Source organism: Ictalurus furcatus, chromosome 26 (genome assembly GCF_023375685.1).
Source record: "Ictalurus furcatus strain D&B chromosome 26, Billie_1.0, whole genome shotgun sequence".
Lineage (NCBI taxonomy): Eukaryota > Metazoa > Chordata > Actinopteri > Siluriformes > Ictaluridae > Ictalurus > Ictalurus furcatus.
Window position 1 is genome coordinate 20,523,774 of NC_071280.1, and position 15,620 is coordinate 20,539,393.

The 15,620-nt window shown below is 40.2% G+C and overlaps 1 protein-coding gene across 1 annotated transcript in view; it reads left to right on the forward strand.

Annotated features, from left to right (window-relative positions):
* LOC128601853 (uncharacterized) overlaps positions 1-15,570 on the forward strand; it is a 28,968-nt gene extending 13,398 nt beyond the window's left edge. The window contains exons 26-48 of the mRNA XM_053615249.1: positions 854-2,580; positions 2,677-2,761; positions 2,884-3,030; positions 3,119-3,327; positions 3,429-3,532; positions 3,626-3,744; positions 3,914-4,090; positions 4,221-4,426; positions 4,516-4,616; positions 4,813-4,931; positions 5,046-5,171; positions 5,274-5,467; positions 5,586-5,680; positions 5,825-5,955; positions 6,895-7,019; positions 10,301-10,418; positions 10,533-10,745; positions 11,183-11,353; positions 11,723-11,860; positions 11,966-12,015; positions 12,229-12,361; positions 13,252-13,331; positions 15,555-15,570. Coding sequence (XP_053471224.1) covers positions 854-2,580; positions 2,677-2,761; positions 2,884-3,030; positions 3,119-3,327; positions 3,429-3,532; positions 3,626-3,744; positions 3,914-4,090; positions 4,221-4,426; positions 4,516-4,616; positions 4,813-4,931; positions 5,046-5,171; positions 5,274-5,467; positions 5,586-5,680; positions 5,825-5,955; positions 6,895-7,019; positions 10,301-10,418; positions 10,533-10,745; positions 11,183-11,353; positions 11,723-11,860; positions 11,966-12,015; positions 12,229-12,361; positions 13,252-13,331; positions 15,555-15,570 — 4,584 coding nt within the window. The remainder of the gene's footprint in view (positions 1-853; positions 2,581-2,676; positions 2,762-2,883; positions 3,031-3,118; positions 3,328-3,428; positions 3,533-3,625; positions 3,745-3,913; positions 4,091-4,220; positions 4,427-4,515; positions 4,617-4,812; positions 4,932-5,045; positions 5,172-5,273; positions 5,468-5,585; positions 5,681-5,824; positions 5,956-6,894; positions 7,020-10,300; positions 10,419-10,532; positions 10,746-11,182; positions 11,354-11,722; positions 11,861-11,965; positions 12,016-12,228; positions 12,362-13,251; positions 13,332-15,554) is intronic.
* Positions 15,571-15,620: the final 50 nt, after the last annotated feature.

The window sequence follows — 15,620 nt, forward strand, 5'->3', positions numbered from 1 at the left end:
GAACTGACCTCTGGGGAACCCCAGTTGTGAGTTGCTGAGTTTCAGAAATACCTCCCCTCCAGAATACCTTGAAGACGATTCCACCCAGCACAGAGCTGTTCCGGTGATACCTAGGCTGGAGAGAGTTGACAGGAGGATCTAATAATTCACAGTGTCAAAGGCAGCAGAGAGGTCAAGTAGGATGAGGACAGATGATCTTGTGGTTGATCTTGCTAGTAGTAAGGCTTCAGTGACGGAAAGCAGAGCAGTCTCTGTAGAGTGATTGTTCTTGAAGCCAGACTGCTTGGTGTCCAGGAGATTGTTCTGTGTAAGAAAAATGGAGAGTCGATTAAAAACAGCTCTTTCAAGGATTTTGGAAAGAAAAGGGAGGAGGGAAACAGGTCTGTAGTTGTCAACTGCAGCAGGGTTAAGCTACGGTTTTTTTAAGCAGTGGGGTAACCCGGGCCTGCTTAAATGAGGTAGGGTATGTGCCAGTAGAGAGGGTTGTGTTAAAGATGTGTGTGTGCGCAGGTAATAGTGTGGGAGAGATGGACAAAGTGTAATCGCGTGAATGAGCGACTCCTGACCGAAACTGAATATGAATATCTGATTTTATCTGATCTAATCTAGCAACGTGTAAACAGCTTGTAGCAACAAGGAAGTGCAGTTACAGCTTATATCTGACAGCAGATGTTAATTCTGGTGTCAACGAAAAATCAAGAAAGAAACACCAGTTCAATACAAAAAGAAAAGATTTTTCTTCAATTCTTACATATGAAACAGATAAATAACTATAAATATAAATAACTAGTTTTGAATTAAGACAGAAAATTTATATTGTGTGTGTGTGTGTGTGTGTGTGTGTGTATGTTAGGCCCTGAATGTGAGCACAGTGCAAGCTTTAATGGGGGTAAATGTGGCAGACTTGAAGCTGTTTGAGAACTCTTCAGTGGTTCAGTCCTGGGTGTCACAACAGAACCAGTCTGATTTAGATATGCTGAACCTTGGCATCATCAACACCAATGGCAGTAATTATACCGCCATCATCAGTACAACCACTTCTAGTACCAGAACAGCTACTGAGACTGCCACATCTGCCAATTTCACTAAAATGACTACAATAATCAACACACCTGCCATTACCAGTGCCATCCTCACCACCACTGCTTTCCCCACTAAAAGTTTCGAAGTAACTTCTTCAGTTGGAACAACTGTCAACACAACTGCCACTGCCAATCCCCTCCTTACCACCACTGCTTCCAGTACTACAAGTATGAGAATGACCACGTCTACTGCAACAAATGTCAACATAACTGCCACTGCCAATCCCCTCCTTACCACCACTGCTTCCAACACTACAAGTATGAGAATGACCACTTCTGCTGCAACAAATGTCAACATAACTGCCACTGCCAATCCCCTCCTTACCACCACTGCTTCCAACACTACAAGTACAAGAGTGACCACTTCTACTGCAACAAATGTTAACACAACTGCCACTGCCAATCCCCTACTTACCACCACTGCTTCCAACACTACAAGTATGAGAATGACCACTTCTGCTGCAACAAATGTCAACATAACTGCCACTGCCAATCCCCTCCTTACCACCACTGCTTCCAACACTACAAGTACAAGAGTGACCACTTCTACTGCAACAAATATTAACACAACTGCCACTGCCAATCCCCTACTTACCACCACTGCTTCCAACACTACAAGTATGAGAATGACCACTTCTGCTGCAACAAATGTCAACATAACTGCCACTGCCAATCCCCTCCTTACCACCACTGCTTCCAACACTACAAGTACAAGAGTGACCACTTCTACTGCAACAAATGTCAACACAACTGCCACTGCCAATCCCCTCCTTACCACCACTGCTTCCAACACTACAAGTATGAGAATGACCACGTCTACTGCAACAAATGTCAACACAACTGCCACTGCCAATCCCCTCCTTACCACCACTGCTTCCAACACTACAAGTATGAGAATGACCACGTCTACTGCAACAAATGTCAACATAACTGCCACTGCCAATCCCCTCCTTACCACCACTGCTTCCAACACTACAAGTATGAGAATGACCACTTCTGCTGCAACAAATGTCAACATAACTGCCACTGCCAATCCCCTCCTTACCACCACTGCTTCCAACACTACAAGTACAAGAGTGACCACTTCTACTGCAACAAATGTTAACACAACTGCCACTGCCAATCCCCTCCTTACCACCACTGCTTCCAACACTACAAGTATGAGATTGACCACTTTTACTGCAACAAATGTCAACATAACTGCCACTGCCAATCCCCTCCTTACCACCACTGCTTCCAACACTACAAGTACAAGAGTGACCACTTCTACTGCAACAAATGTTAACACAACTGCTACTGCCAATCCCCTCCTTACCACCACTGCTTCCAACACTACAAGTATGAGAATGACCACTTCTACTGCAACAAATGTCAGCATAACTGCCACTGCCAATCCCCTCCTTACCACCACTGCTTCCAACACTACAAGTAAGAGAATCACCACTTCTTTTGAAAGCACATCCAGTGCCACTGCCAACCCATGTCAGGATGTAGACAGGTAAGTTGTGGTTTGATACAACCAAGAAAGAGTGTAAATTGGAAAGTAGTAACAGGAGAATAATGATTCATGTTTTTTTATTTATTTTCTCCGCAGTCAAGCAATTGAGACTACACTCTTGTATGGAAATGCTTCTGCAGTACTGTGCAACTTCAGCATCACTGACTATGCCTGTTCATCAGTATGCTATCTATTAACCAGATGCAAAATTCCTGTCCTGAATCTCACCTTGTTTAAATATTTGGTTGTCACTCATTTGACTACATACAAATCTTTTCATCTTGCATGTTTTTGTGTTTCAAGGTTGCTGTTCTTTCCACTGATGATCTAGCCAAACTGCTAAAATGTAAACTGACAGGCATCATAAAGTACCCCAAAGAAGTTTGGAAACTTTTCTTCCACAATTTGGCTGCACCTTTGGATGAAGCCCTGGACAAGGTTTACAACATGGTATGAGTGGTACTCAAATTTGTGTGGTACTATAGCATAAAAATACATATTTCTTTGGAACTGTATATTGTATGTATTTTTCTTGCAGAACCTCAGCAATGTTGAGGCTGACCCAAGCATACTTAATGCTATCGGGGAGGTGATAATCAATGACTTCACTGCAGCACAGCTGAAGAATGCCACATTTGTAACCGAGTGGTTCCAGATGAGGCTCAGACCATTTTTATCATCAGTGTCCACAGACATTCTTTCCCACCTCAGTTCCAAGAACTTCAGCTGTGAGACGTACCAAATTGTGTAAGTATGGACAAGGGACTTTGAGCACTTCCTAGGTGTTATTTAGGACATGGAGATGAAGTACTTAATGATAATATCTAATGTGTTCTCAATCAAATTAGGGTGGAATCTCTCAGTAGTCAAGAGTCACTCATGAGAGTAGAACAAAGGCAGTCGGTCATTACTTCTTTCATCTTTCCCTTCCTGTCAAGAGCTGACCTGCCAGGTACATAGGCCTGTTTTACTTGTTTTAATACAAGAAACTGGCAGTCTTAGACTTGATTTGATTAATCTCCAGACTGGTCTCTGATCTTTTTAGATCCTGGCTGTGTTTCCAACACTTCTAGCAGCATTAACTGGCTTGAAAAGAACCTTGGCAATTTCTCCATTTATGCATCTTTGGAAGAGCTGAAAATTCTAAATGCAAATTTCTCTATCGTGAGTAACCAACTTTATGTGTCTTGTGGGTTTGCAGTTGACTGTAGTAGTAAAAGTTGGTCTCTGGATTTTGTTGGAGAGAGCAGGCAGCTGCTGTACCACTGTCTCTTTGTTTTACTTGTGGACCTGGTGTGAACAGAATGTGTGATATGCCTGTTTTGTCCTGCAGGTTGCAGTGTTAGGCCTACTGTCCAATGAGCAGAAGGCACAGTTCATCTTGCAGCCGGATTCAGGAGTGTTGGGAAATGACTCTGTGTTTAGAGAGGTGTTTAGCAGTGTGATCACATCTTTAGATCTGAATCAACTTGGCGGCTTTTTCACAGCCTTCAATCAGACTGCAATACAAGTAAGGATCTCTGTAGTCTACAAACCAGGGCACATTTTCTTTCGAAATAATACACATTGATTCTATGCACACTATTTGATGAAGTCCAAGTGTGTCGAGACTGTTAATCCATGCTGCTGTGTGTTTGCAGATGAACTTGACCAGCATTCCTCCAACAATATCAGACACCATTCTGAACATGACGCTCTTGTATCTGGTGCCTCACTTCCAAAGTTTCAGCCCAGATGACTTTGCCCTGTGGTTCCAGACTTACCTTTCCTTCTTCCTTCCTGGGATTGGTCCAAACATCCTGTCCATCATCCCCATGAACATCAGTTGTGACTCCTACAGAGAGATGTGAGCTCCTAGTTAACATGAATGCACAGATCTATTCTTTACGTTCTTTGATTTTTAACTCGTTTACTTATATGTTGTTGTGTTTACAGAGTGCAAGGACTTGATAATGTGTACAGTGACCTCTCTGCAGCACAGTCCAACATTGTCTTCAATTACACACAAGATTATCTCAAGTACCAGTCCAGCCAAGGTGTGTGTGTGTGTGTGTGTGTGTGTGTGTGTGTGTGTGTGTGTGTGTGTGTGTGTGTGTGTTTCAAGTAGGACTGCTCTTGCTTGTGTATTTGTAATTTGGGCTAAGTCAGTAGTGACCCACATTCACTGGTTTGAGATCATCAATCTGAAATCACCACAGACTTTTCTCATTAGTGTCCTATATTGCCTCACAGGCCTGAGCTGCTATGACAGCGGAAGCTTCTACATGTTCCTGAAAGAGCTGTTCCTCAGTTTTGGATTCCCCGACCTGAAGGATTTCCTGTCTCTGATCCCACCTGACCGACAGGAAGAGGTATTTCTGCTGATTGTGTCAGTGAATTGCTCATTAATAGTGTAAGTGGCAGCCAATGAGCTGTCCACATCTCCTTCTGTAACGGATGTGTTGTCTCTCCTCTGTGTCCACTAGCTTTTGGACTCCATCTCTCCTGAAGAACTCAGTGAGTTTCTGAACAGGCCGAACACAGTCGTTAATGGTTCTGAGCTCTGCACACTCCTCAACAACTACAATAGAACCGATCAGTTCCTGGAGATGGTACACCTGTCTTCATTTCATCTACCCTTTTAGTCCATGTGGATTACTTGCCTTTATTATATCAGGATTAGCTCCTAGAGTAATCCCTGTTTCTCTCTACAGGAGCCTGTTTTGTCCTCAGCTCTGGCCAGCCACACGTTGGAGTGTGTGTGGCCTCGAGCTCTCAGTGCCTCATCTCAGGCTGATGTAGAACAGTGGTTTAATGTCACCCTGGTTCACTACCTGCCCTACCTCAGTTCTCAGCTCATCAGCGCTGCCGAACTCAGTGGTGCCTCCTGTCTGTCATACAGGAAACTGTGAGTCTTTGCTGGATGTACCATTACACAGGGCTCTCAGCACAAACACTGCCCATGTCTGTTGGATAAAAAACTGAGAATCTGTAGTAAAATCACCTCTATATATGTTTGTGAGCAGGGTGTCTATCCTGGGGGACAACTACAATTTTTCCGCGACTGATTTCACCCCGGCTGATGTGTACAGCTCTATAAAAGTGTATCTGAACAGCAGCGGTAAGAATAGTTACACCTCTCTCTTTTTATCTTTCTGATAAATGGATGCTTAAAATTAATTTGCTAACTGCACATTAATTTTAATTAATGTTTGTGTGTGCAAATGTATGTGTGTCTACATATCCATCTGTGTGTATCTTGCAGATGGCAGCCCCCACTGCTATAACTCCTCAGATCCTCTTCTGAACTCTACTGCCTGGTTTGCTAATAACATTGGATTCTTCATAACCTTCATCACCCTCACCGATCTCCGGTCATTTATATCAGATAGCAAGGTAAGACGAACATGCATGCACACACACAAACACACACACAGTGTGAGGTCCAAAAGTCTGAGAGCATTAGTGAAAATGCTTCTCTTTTGCATTCTTTTCTAATTTAATACAACAGTTTTCATTACAAATTACAGTATATTATTGGCAACAACCTGAATAAAATGTAGAATATTTTAAATATTTACATTTAAATATTTACTTTTCAGATTTTCTTAGTATTGGTATGTCCACTTTTTACTTTAATGACCGTGTGCACTCAAGCTGGCATGGATTCCACAAGTTTGTGCAAAATCTTATGATCCATTTTAGCACAAATCCATTGGAGTGCCATCTGAACACTGACTTCAGTAGACGAGATTAGGCATGATGCAAATCTGTCCTTTAGTACAAAGCATGCCACTCACAGATATGTAATATTGGACAATATTCCTTATAATAAATAAATTACCTCAAAATAATGTTTTAGGTTATAATTATGCAGGTAAAATCATGCAGATACAGCTCAAGAGCTTAATTTAATGGGAATAAATTCAGCATGGTTGTTGCTGCCAGATTTCCTCATGGATGCCCATCCATGGATAACCCCCCCCCCCCCCCGTTACCTTCTGTAATAACATAGACTGTTGTGTGTGAAAATCCCAGGAGTACAGCAGTTTCTGAAATACTCAAACCAGCCTATCTAGCACCAACAACAATACCACGGTAAAGTCTCCGAGATTAAAATTTTTCTTCATTCTGATGTTTCATTATTAGATAACTACATGAGCATGCAGGTGTACAGGTGTTCCTAATAAAGTGGATGGTATATATATATATATATATATATATATATATATATATACATACACACATGTATATGCACATACATACGGAACAAAAAATATGTAAACACACATTGACCTCAAAGTTTATTGATTGTGTTTTTATTGTGTCCTGTAGATTGGTGTGTTCCTGGAGAATTCGGAAAATCTTCAGTTGTTTAGTAACTCAGAAATTTCAGCCAATGTCACAGAATACTACACAACTCAATTATACATCCAGAATCCCAACTTTAACCCTCTCAGGTAAAGCATTATATATTCACTATATAATACTAATCTCTAATTTCAACGCACACTAATTATTATCTAGGTGTGCCCAATTCAAGACTGAGAGATAGAACACTGCAGAGTTTTTGTTCAGATTTATTTATAAGAGGCAATCCTACAGAGACCAAAGCCTTATTATATGAGAGTGAGAAAATAAAGTGTGAGAACAAACACATGGTGACAGGGAAATCGTTATGTCCCATTTTGGTAAGAGACCATAAAGCTTATTATTTCATGAATATTAATTTCGTCATTACATCCAGCAAGGAGACCTTATCTTTGTCCCCCATCCCTGAGAGGTTGAGCCATAGGTGCCTCTCCGCCACAACTAGGCTACCCATTGAACGGCCGATATGACGGGCCGTTTGTTTGGTCGCCCAGAGAGATAAATCTGTGGTGCGGCGCAGCTCTGCCACTGCCTCGGGCCCAATTCCCTCCAGAGTATCGAGCTCACTCAGCAGGTCTGCTTGGTAGGCCTGCAACACTGCCATTGTATGCAGCGACCTACAAGCAAGACCCGCTGCCGCATAGGCACCACCAATGCCCACCAACACCGAGATGGCCTTACATGGCTTATAGGGTAAAGTTGGCCTCCCTAAATTACCTGCCATTCATGGATAGAGGTGGCTCGCAAGCGCCTCCTCCACCTTCGGCATCGCTAAATAGCCGTGCTGCTCACTCCCCGTGACGGCTGAGTAATCAGACGTCACAGGGTTATAAACTAGTGTATGATTTTCTCCAGAAGCGTGATATCTCATCATGCACTTCTGTAAAAAAGGGGAGTTTTCTGCGGTGTGAGGGAGATTTATATTTATTTTCCTTGGAGAGGAAGCACTCATCCAGCCTGCTACGAGCCACTTCCTCTTCCCCGGGCCGGTCTATATTCAACTTTTCAACTGCCCTAGTAATCACCTCAAGCAGCTCTTTATAAGCTTGAGAGCTGCTGTCGGTTTTTGGTGCAATGGCACCCTCTACCGACTCCTCGGAGTCATCGAGGGTGTTTTGGCTTTTGGCTTTCCACAGGAGTCCGACGCGAACTCCAAAGTCAGGCGGAGAGCTGGACCTGGAAGACAGAGCAAGAGATAGAGCAGCACTTGTCTCCGGCTCCTCTTCCAAATCCATACGAGAACCCCACGACCTTAACCAGCTGGCTGCCTCAGCAGCAGCCGGCCCAGATCCACGAGGCTCTGAAACCCAACTCCCTTCAGACGAGAAGAGAGCGAGCCGAGAGCGGAGCTGCCTAATTGTGAAATGTTCACAATGCTGACAGACAGACCCCTCGAGGGCTGCGGTCGCATGCTCTATGCCCAAACGCTTCACAAGTAGAGGCATGATTTTATACAAGCTTCAGATACTGGTCACACGCACAAGGGTGCTCCCATACTGTTATGCTAAGCGCAACGTCGAAGTTCCCTTTGAAAGGGAACATTTATTAACATGAAGCGCTATTCAATGTAGGCAACCTGGGCCCAAAAAGTCATGTCAATGTTTATGCTGGGTAATGTAGGCATACTGAGTCAATTTATGCCAAATATATATATATATTTTTTTTACATTTAAAATTAATCAAGCCAAATTTCTTCTCTCCACATTAATATTATGCAAATCATTTGTGCATGATTTAATAGGGCGTAATGTAATACTTTAATAAGTATTGTAATACATCATTTAATAGGGCAAACTGTAATAGGGTGGCTGTGGCTCAGGTGGTAGAGCGGGTTGTCCACTAATCGTAGGGTTGGCGGTTCGATTCCCAACCCACATGACTCCACATGCCGAAGTGTCCTTGGGCAAGACACTGAACTCCAAGTTGCTCCCGATGGCAAGTTAGCACCTTGCATGGCAGCTCTGCTACCATTGGTGTGTGTGAATGGGTGAATGAGACACACTGTAAAGCGCTTTGGATAAACGCGCTATATAAGTGCAGACCATTTACCATTTAATTTATGCATCAGAGGAAGCATGAAGCAAGGAAACGTTTCCTTGTAATGCATATTCTCAAATGTATTCTCAAATGACAATTCTGCTTTTTTGCAGCTGGACCAGGATCATGTCTCCATGACCATGTTCCTCACTGTCTCGATTAAGCTGATCAAAATTGTCTGCTTTTAACATGAAATTTTAAATAGTCAACTGTTTTGTCATTGTCACGATTGTACAGTGATTGTCAGTAGAGAGAAGAAACTAGAACTTTAAAATGTACTTAAGTCATTTCTGACTGAGTATGAGGAATTTTACATTTCGGACTTGAATAGAGTGTATATAAACCAGTGATTCCACAGCAGTGACTATATGAATTACAGGTTAGCGGTAGGTAGTGATACAACCCCCAGTGGCAACATGCTTAAACAACTACATTTAAACAGTGACTTTTTTTCAGCATACCATCTTTATTCATTTAAAGAGACATACATTATTGAATCAAAAGAGAAAAGATATTCAGTTACTATTTTTACTTCATAATGTATCCAGCAGGATTTGAATTTGACGATCATGCAGAGTTTTTACAGGTCAAATACCAGTTTTAACCAGCTAATAGAAACCCTGTAATATACAGTGGGGTCCAAAAGTCTGAGTCCGAAAATCTGGGATTTTTTTCATTTAAAATTGGAAATAAATAGAAGGTGAGAATTAAAAAATATTTACAACAAAGAAATTAAATGTTTAACATCTTGAATATTGACTATTCAAGATTCTGCTTCTGACTTCTAGGACCCTATTTAAATGTAAGCAAATTTGTGATATTGAAATTGAAATTTGTGATGTTAACTGCTTTCTAAAAAAGGTCAGATTTTCCTCATGTCTAAACTCTTTTATTGAAGCATTTGTACAGACAACATTCTGATGGATTAAGGATAAGGTTTTTGCGAAAATGTGTGCAGTCTATGCCAGCTCAAGTGCACACTGTCATTAAATCAAATAGGGGGCATAGCAAATACTATGAAAATCTGAAATTAATTTAAATATTTCAAAGATTCTATTTTTCACTGAAGTAGTTGTCAATAATTTAATTAGTAAATTTACGTTATAAAATTACAAAATACAAAATTATTGTATTAAATTAGAAAAAAAATCACTAGTGGTCTACATTAGGACACGCCTGCACTACAGAACACAACAAAAACTGAAATTAATATATAGATTAGAAAAATGGTAATGCGCAGTTTCTTGATTAACATGACATACTGTATCAAGTTCTTCATTATTGTTATGTATATGGGCAGATATTCAGACTCCGTGTCTGTGTTTGTGTGCAGATTACCAGGTGGACTTCTCTGTGAAGCTCCTGCCTCTGCATTTGTTCCTCTTGGAAATGCAGACAGTCAGATCATTCTGTCGGGCATCAACAAATTCTGCAATGAAACCAATCCAGAGGTAATCAGTCAATTTTAAATACCAATCCCAATAATGGTACCAGATTTTCTACCATTTGAATGAGCATGTCTAATCAGTCGTTTTTTAACAGTGTAAGTTATCCATCTTTCTTAGATCACAGCAGCACTGGTGGAAAAGTTTCCTAGTGTGTCAGCACCTGCAATTCAGTTGCTTGGCAGCCAGAGTGTTGGCCTGACTGTTGGCCAGATAAGCTCCGCCCCCTACAATGTGATAAACAGTGCTCTGCCTACACTCAGTAACATCAGAGGCTGGGACCAGGGCCAAGAAAATGCCCTCATCCAGAGCATCATTAGTGCAGGCGTTAATGTGAGTGTAAACTACTGACTACAAAACACGAAAAAAAAAATTCTATTATATGGGAGTGTCTTCCTGCCAGGTATTTTGCCACAGAGATTTTTTTTCACCATTCAGTAGAACTGATGAAGTGGAGTGGAGAAACCTCACCTTGAGTTACCCTGAGTTACTTGACTTACAACACTTGGGAGTCATCTGGACAGATTCCAGATGCAAATCCCACATCTGGAATCAATTGCCTTTCGTAGCACACATGTTTGTAAATGTTCATAATGATGCAGACCTACATAGATGACCAAGCAACTAAGCAGTGATTTGTCAAGTTCAAATGTAGACTATGTTTATAGAGGGCTGTAACTCCTATATGGTGTATATATAGCATGCAAGTAAAAGTGAACAGGTAATCTTCAGGTTGAGTTTTTCTGATTGGCTATTGTTTTGCTTAACAGATCAGCAGTGCCTCTTCTCTGTTATCTCTGGGAACACTCATCGGTGGCGTTCCCTCTGCAACCATCTCCAGCATCCCATCTTCTCAGCTTCTGTCTTTATCCCAGAATCCAACATTCATCAATAACATTCTGTCAGCACCAGTTATTATACAAGAAACCTATGTCCAGCAGGTACACACATCTCTCACTCACACATGCATAATTTTATATATTTATTAGAGATGTACCAATGCAAAGGCTATTTTAAAAACATCCGATGATCAGGGCCGATTATATCCTGTCAATAAAAAGAGGGTGGGAAAACACATCGATTTTGTAAAGAAAATGTCTTGTGTGGAATGATGACAAAACTTCAGTTTGTAAGCTCTGTAATCTTTGCACTGCTAAAATTTTACACCAGAAGTAGCAGCAGTGAAGCGTTTCAGCATTGAGTTTAATCTCCCTCCACCACCACCCGTGTATATATGTATATATATAGATAGATAGATAGATAGATAGATATAACGTAATTACACGTGTATATTTCCATGTTTCTTACAGGTAATCTCTGCAGACCAGTCCAAAGTGATAGAGAATGTCCCAGATGCATTGGTCATGCATATCCCAGTTATTCTACTGTCATCACTGAGCTCTGTTGAGATTTCACTCGTTAATAACAAGAGCTGGAGTCATGAACAGGTAACAAAACACACACACACAATCAAGTATTTTAGATAATGCTTGTGGACTCTTGATATGTGTAAAAATGAATAACTGTTCAATTTTTTGTTTGATTTTTACCAGGCTATGATGTTGTTTGGTGCAGTGGCCAATACTAGTGATAATCCAGAAGAGTGAGTTAGAAACCCATTCTTATACATGTTTTTTTTTTTTATTGTATAAATATATACTGCCAGAATAAGACCACAGTGTGTGAGCAACAACTGTAAGGGTCCAGCTAAGCATTATAATATATTGGCTTATCGCATGCTTTTTTGGTGTTGAAAATTGAGGCGTTCAAGTGTGTGTGTGCATGTGTCTGTGTGTTTGTTGGTTTCTCCCCACAGTCTGTCAGCATCAGTACTGCAGGGATTCTCCTGCAGCTCAGTTCAGTCTCTCCCACAGCAAAAAACCAAAGATCTAGTGACAGCCTGTAGACCACGTGCAGGCAGAGACAAGGTCCTCCTGAAAGAGGCTCAGGTACATACACTCTGATATTCTTCCAAAATGAGTTAATTTCAGTCATGAATTCTAGCAGTTGAACATTTAATACACTTGTTTTATATCAGGTTGTTCAAGATTATTCATGTTTTAAAATGTATAATACTACATTGCAGTTGAATTCTAAAATCTGATCAGGATTAATTTTCTATAAATGCATGGTTATAATGGAGTGTCAGCTGAAAGGCATATTACAGCTCTATATTAATCTGCATGTTCTAATATTTTATTATTTCTATAGTAACATCACTTCTGTAAGTTGCTAACCCTAAGTCTAAACCTAAATCTGACAAATCGGTCGCCGTCTGCCAAATGCCATAAATGTATATAATTACATTATACGTGAGAACAGGAACTAACTTGTTTCACTGACATTCCACAACATTAAATGTAACTATAAATGGATAATATTACGATGTGTTTTTCATTAGTAAAAAAACATTGTAATTGTTGGCAAATTCCCATGGCATACGAGAAATCAAACACTTGGAAATGTGCCGTTATGGGAAAATCTCCGGGGAGGTAACAGGAACTTTGCATTTTGCATTAACAGTAAAATTTGTTTCTTGTAGACAGATTGAAGTCCAGATTGAATATTGCTGGTTAATTTACTAACCAGCTAACACTTTGTTTTTAGCAAATTACATACATTCTCTGTCAGGTTACCTTACTTTAGCCAGCTAGGTTCAACCATGGAAGAACCTCTGAAAAACACAGGCAAATTCTGGTGTAGCATTCAACATGCATCATACATATAAAATGAGATTGTTTGAAGTTATCCATGCCATGAGAGTGGTGTGATAAATTAAAGTAAAGTAAAAAGAATGCTGAATGTAATGGTATATAATTCAAGGTGTTCTCTGTTGTAGCTGACCTGCATGTACAACAACATGAAAGAAGACTCTGTGAACTTCACTGATGTCCCTACTGACATGCTCCTCTATTACAGGTGTGTAAAAAAAAAAAGTTCACACTGTATTTACCCATGCTGGTTGCCATGTTGCATGTTTAGGTTTAAAATTGTTTTATATAGGGTCAATCCATCTCAAGTGGTTCAATACAGGTTGCTTGACCATCAAGAATCCAACTTTACAATTATTGAACCACTTGAGATGGACTGACCCTATATTATATGTAATGCTTTTACATGTGTGTGTGTGTGTGTGTGTGTGTAATATAGGTATGACAAAGTGCAGCATGGCAATTGCAGATCATATTTCACTGCTTTGGGAGGAGCAGATTTCTCTGTTCCATCAAGTGTCCTCAACAAAACAGCCACCCTGTTCAACAATGCACGGGACTGCCTGGTAATAAGCACACATACAAACTGTGCAATTACTTAGAATGCAAAACGTTTATAAAAAATTATTTCATGCACCGATTATTGGAACTGAAATGCTATAGAAATACCGTAGCAGCTTTTGAACTCTCCATAAGTATGAGACCCAGAAGCCCAACTGCTAAGAGAAAAGGAATAAAAAATTTCAGAAACCTTGCATACATCTTACGTATTTCTTAAAGCACAAGGCATTTACACTGCATGTCCCTGTCCTTTAATGTAACAAGATGCTAGCTTATAGCCAATACAACATTAGATGTAATTTAATCTTCTAAAAACATTTAATAACATGTAACAGATAACATGTAATACATGTAACTTAATAACATGTAATAACTGTATCAGAGTAATCCTTACAATTCACACATACAACAGACTCATTCACTTAAATCACACAGGATAGCTCGCTAACATACACACCTACATACACAATTTTCATAATTCTGCCTCTGTACACCACCACAATGCATTTGAAATGAAGCAATCAAGATGTGATTGAAGTGTTGATTTTCCGATTTAATTCGAGGGGTTTAATAAAAAATATTACAGGAACTGTTTAGGAATTACAGCCACTTTTTATCCCTCCATTTTCACAGGCTCAAAAATAATTGGACAATTAACTGATAAGCAGTTTCATGACCAGGTGTGGCCTGTTTCTTCCTTTTTTCATGACAAATTAAGGAGATAAAAGGTCTGGAGTTGATTCAAAGTATTGAATTTGCATTTAGTAGCTGTTGGGAACGCTAAATGTTATCTAAAGATGTCTATGTCAATGTGACTATCTATGTCAATGTGAATTTTCATGAATGTAAATACAGACGGTTTACTTCAAGATGCAAACCACTGGTAACACTCAAGAACAGAAAGGCCAGATTAGACTTTGTTAAAAAAAAAATTAATAAACCTGTAAAAACAGCCTGACCAGTTTTGATGCAAGATTTTGTATCAGAACTTGTACCAGAATGATAGGAAGAGAAGAATATGGAGAAGGAACGGAAGGGTGCATGTTCTAAAGCATACCACATCATCTGTCAAACATGGTGGAGGAAGTGTTTTGGCATGGGCATTTATGGCTGCCAATGGAACTGGGTCACTGGTGTTTATTGATGATGTGCCTGCTGATAGAAGGAGCAGGATGCATTCTGAAGTGTACAGAGCTTTACTTTCTGCTCAGATTCAGTCAATTGACTGAAATTAACTGAAAAAAAAAAAAACCCTTGTAGGATGGTGCTTCACAGTACAGATGAATAATGACCTAAAAAAAAATTACCAGGAACGCAACCCGAGTGCTTCAAAAAGCAAATACATTAAATGTTCTTAAATGTCCAGTGATCTCAACCCAGTTGAGCTGCTTTTCACTTACTGAAGACAAAACTGAAGGCAGAAAGACCCACAAACAAACAGCAACTAGAGGGAGCTGCAGTAATGGCCTGGCAAAGCATCTCAAGGGAGGAAACTCTGATTTCAGGCAGTTATTGACTGGAAAGGAATAAAAGGAATAAAATCCATGTAATAAAAATAATCATAATATTTCTGACTGTTAGTTTGTCCGCATACTTTAGAGCCTGTCAAAATGGAGGGACTCTGCAAAAAAATAGCTCTAATTCCTAAACAGTAAATGAAATATTTTTGTTAAACCCCTTGAATTAAAGCTGAAGGTCTACATTTCAATCACATTACACATCACATTGATTGCTTCATTTCAAACCTATTGTGGTGATGTACAGATGCAAGAATATTAAAATTGTGTCACTGTCCAAATACTTATAGACCTGACTGTACATCAGAAATCAGCCTCTGCGTGACTTTATTGCATGGTTTATGATGTTGTAGGGTATATCTGGTGTGAGTCTGACCAGGGATCAGGTGGAGGTTCTGGGGAATATGGCCTGCACTCTG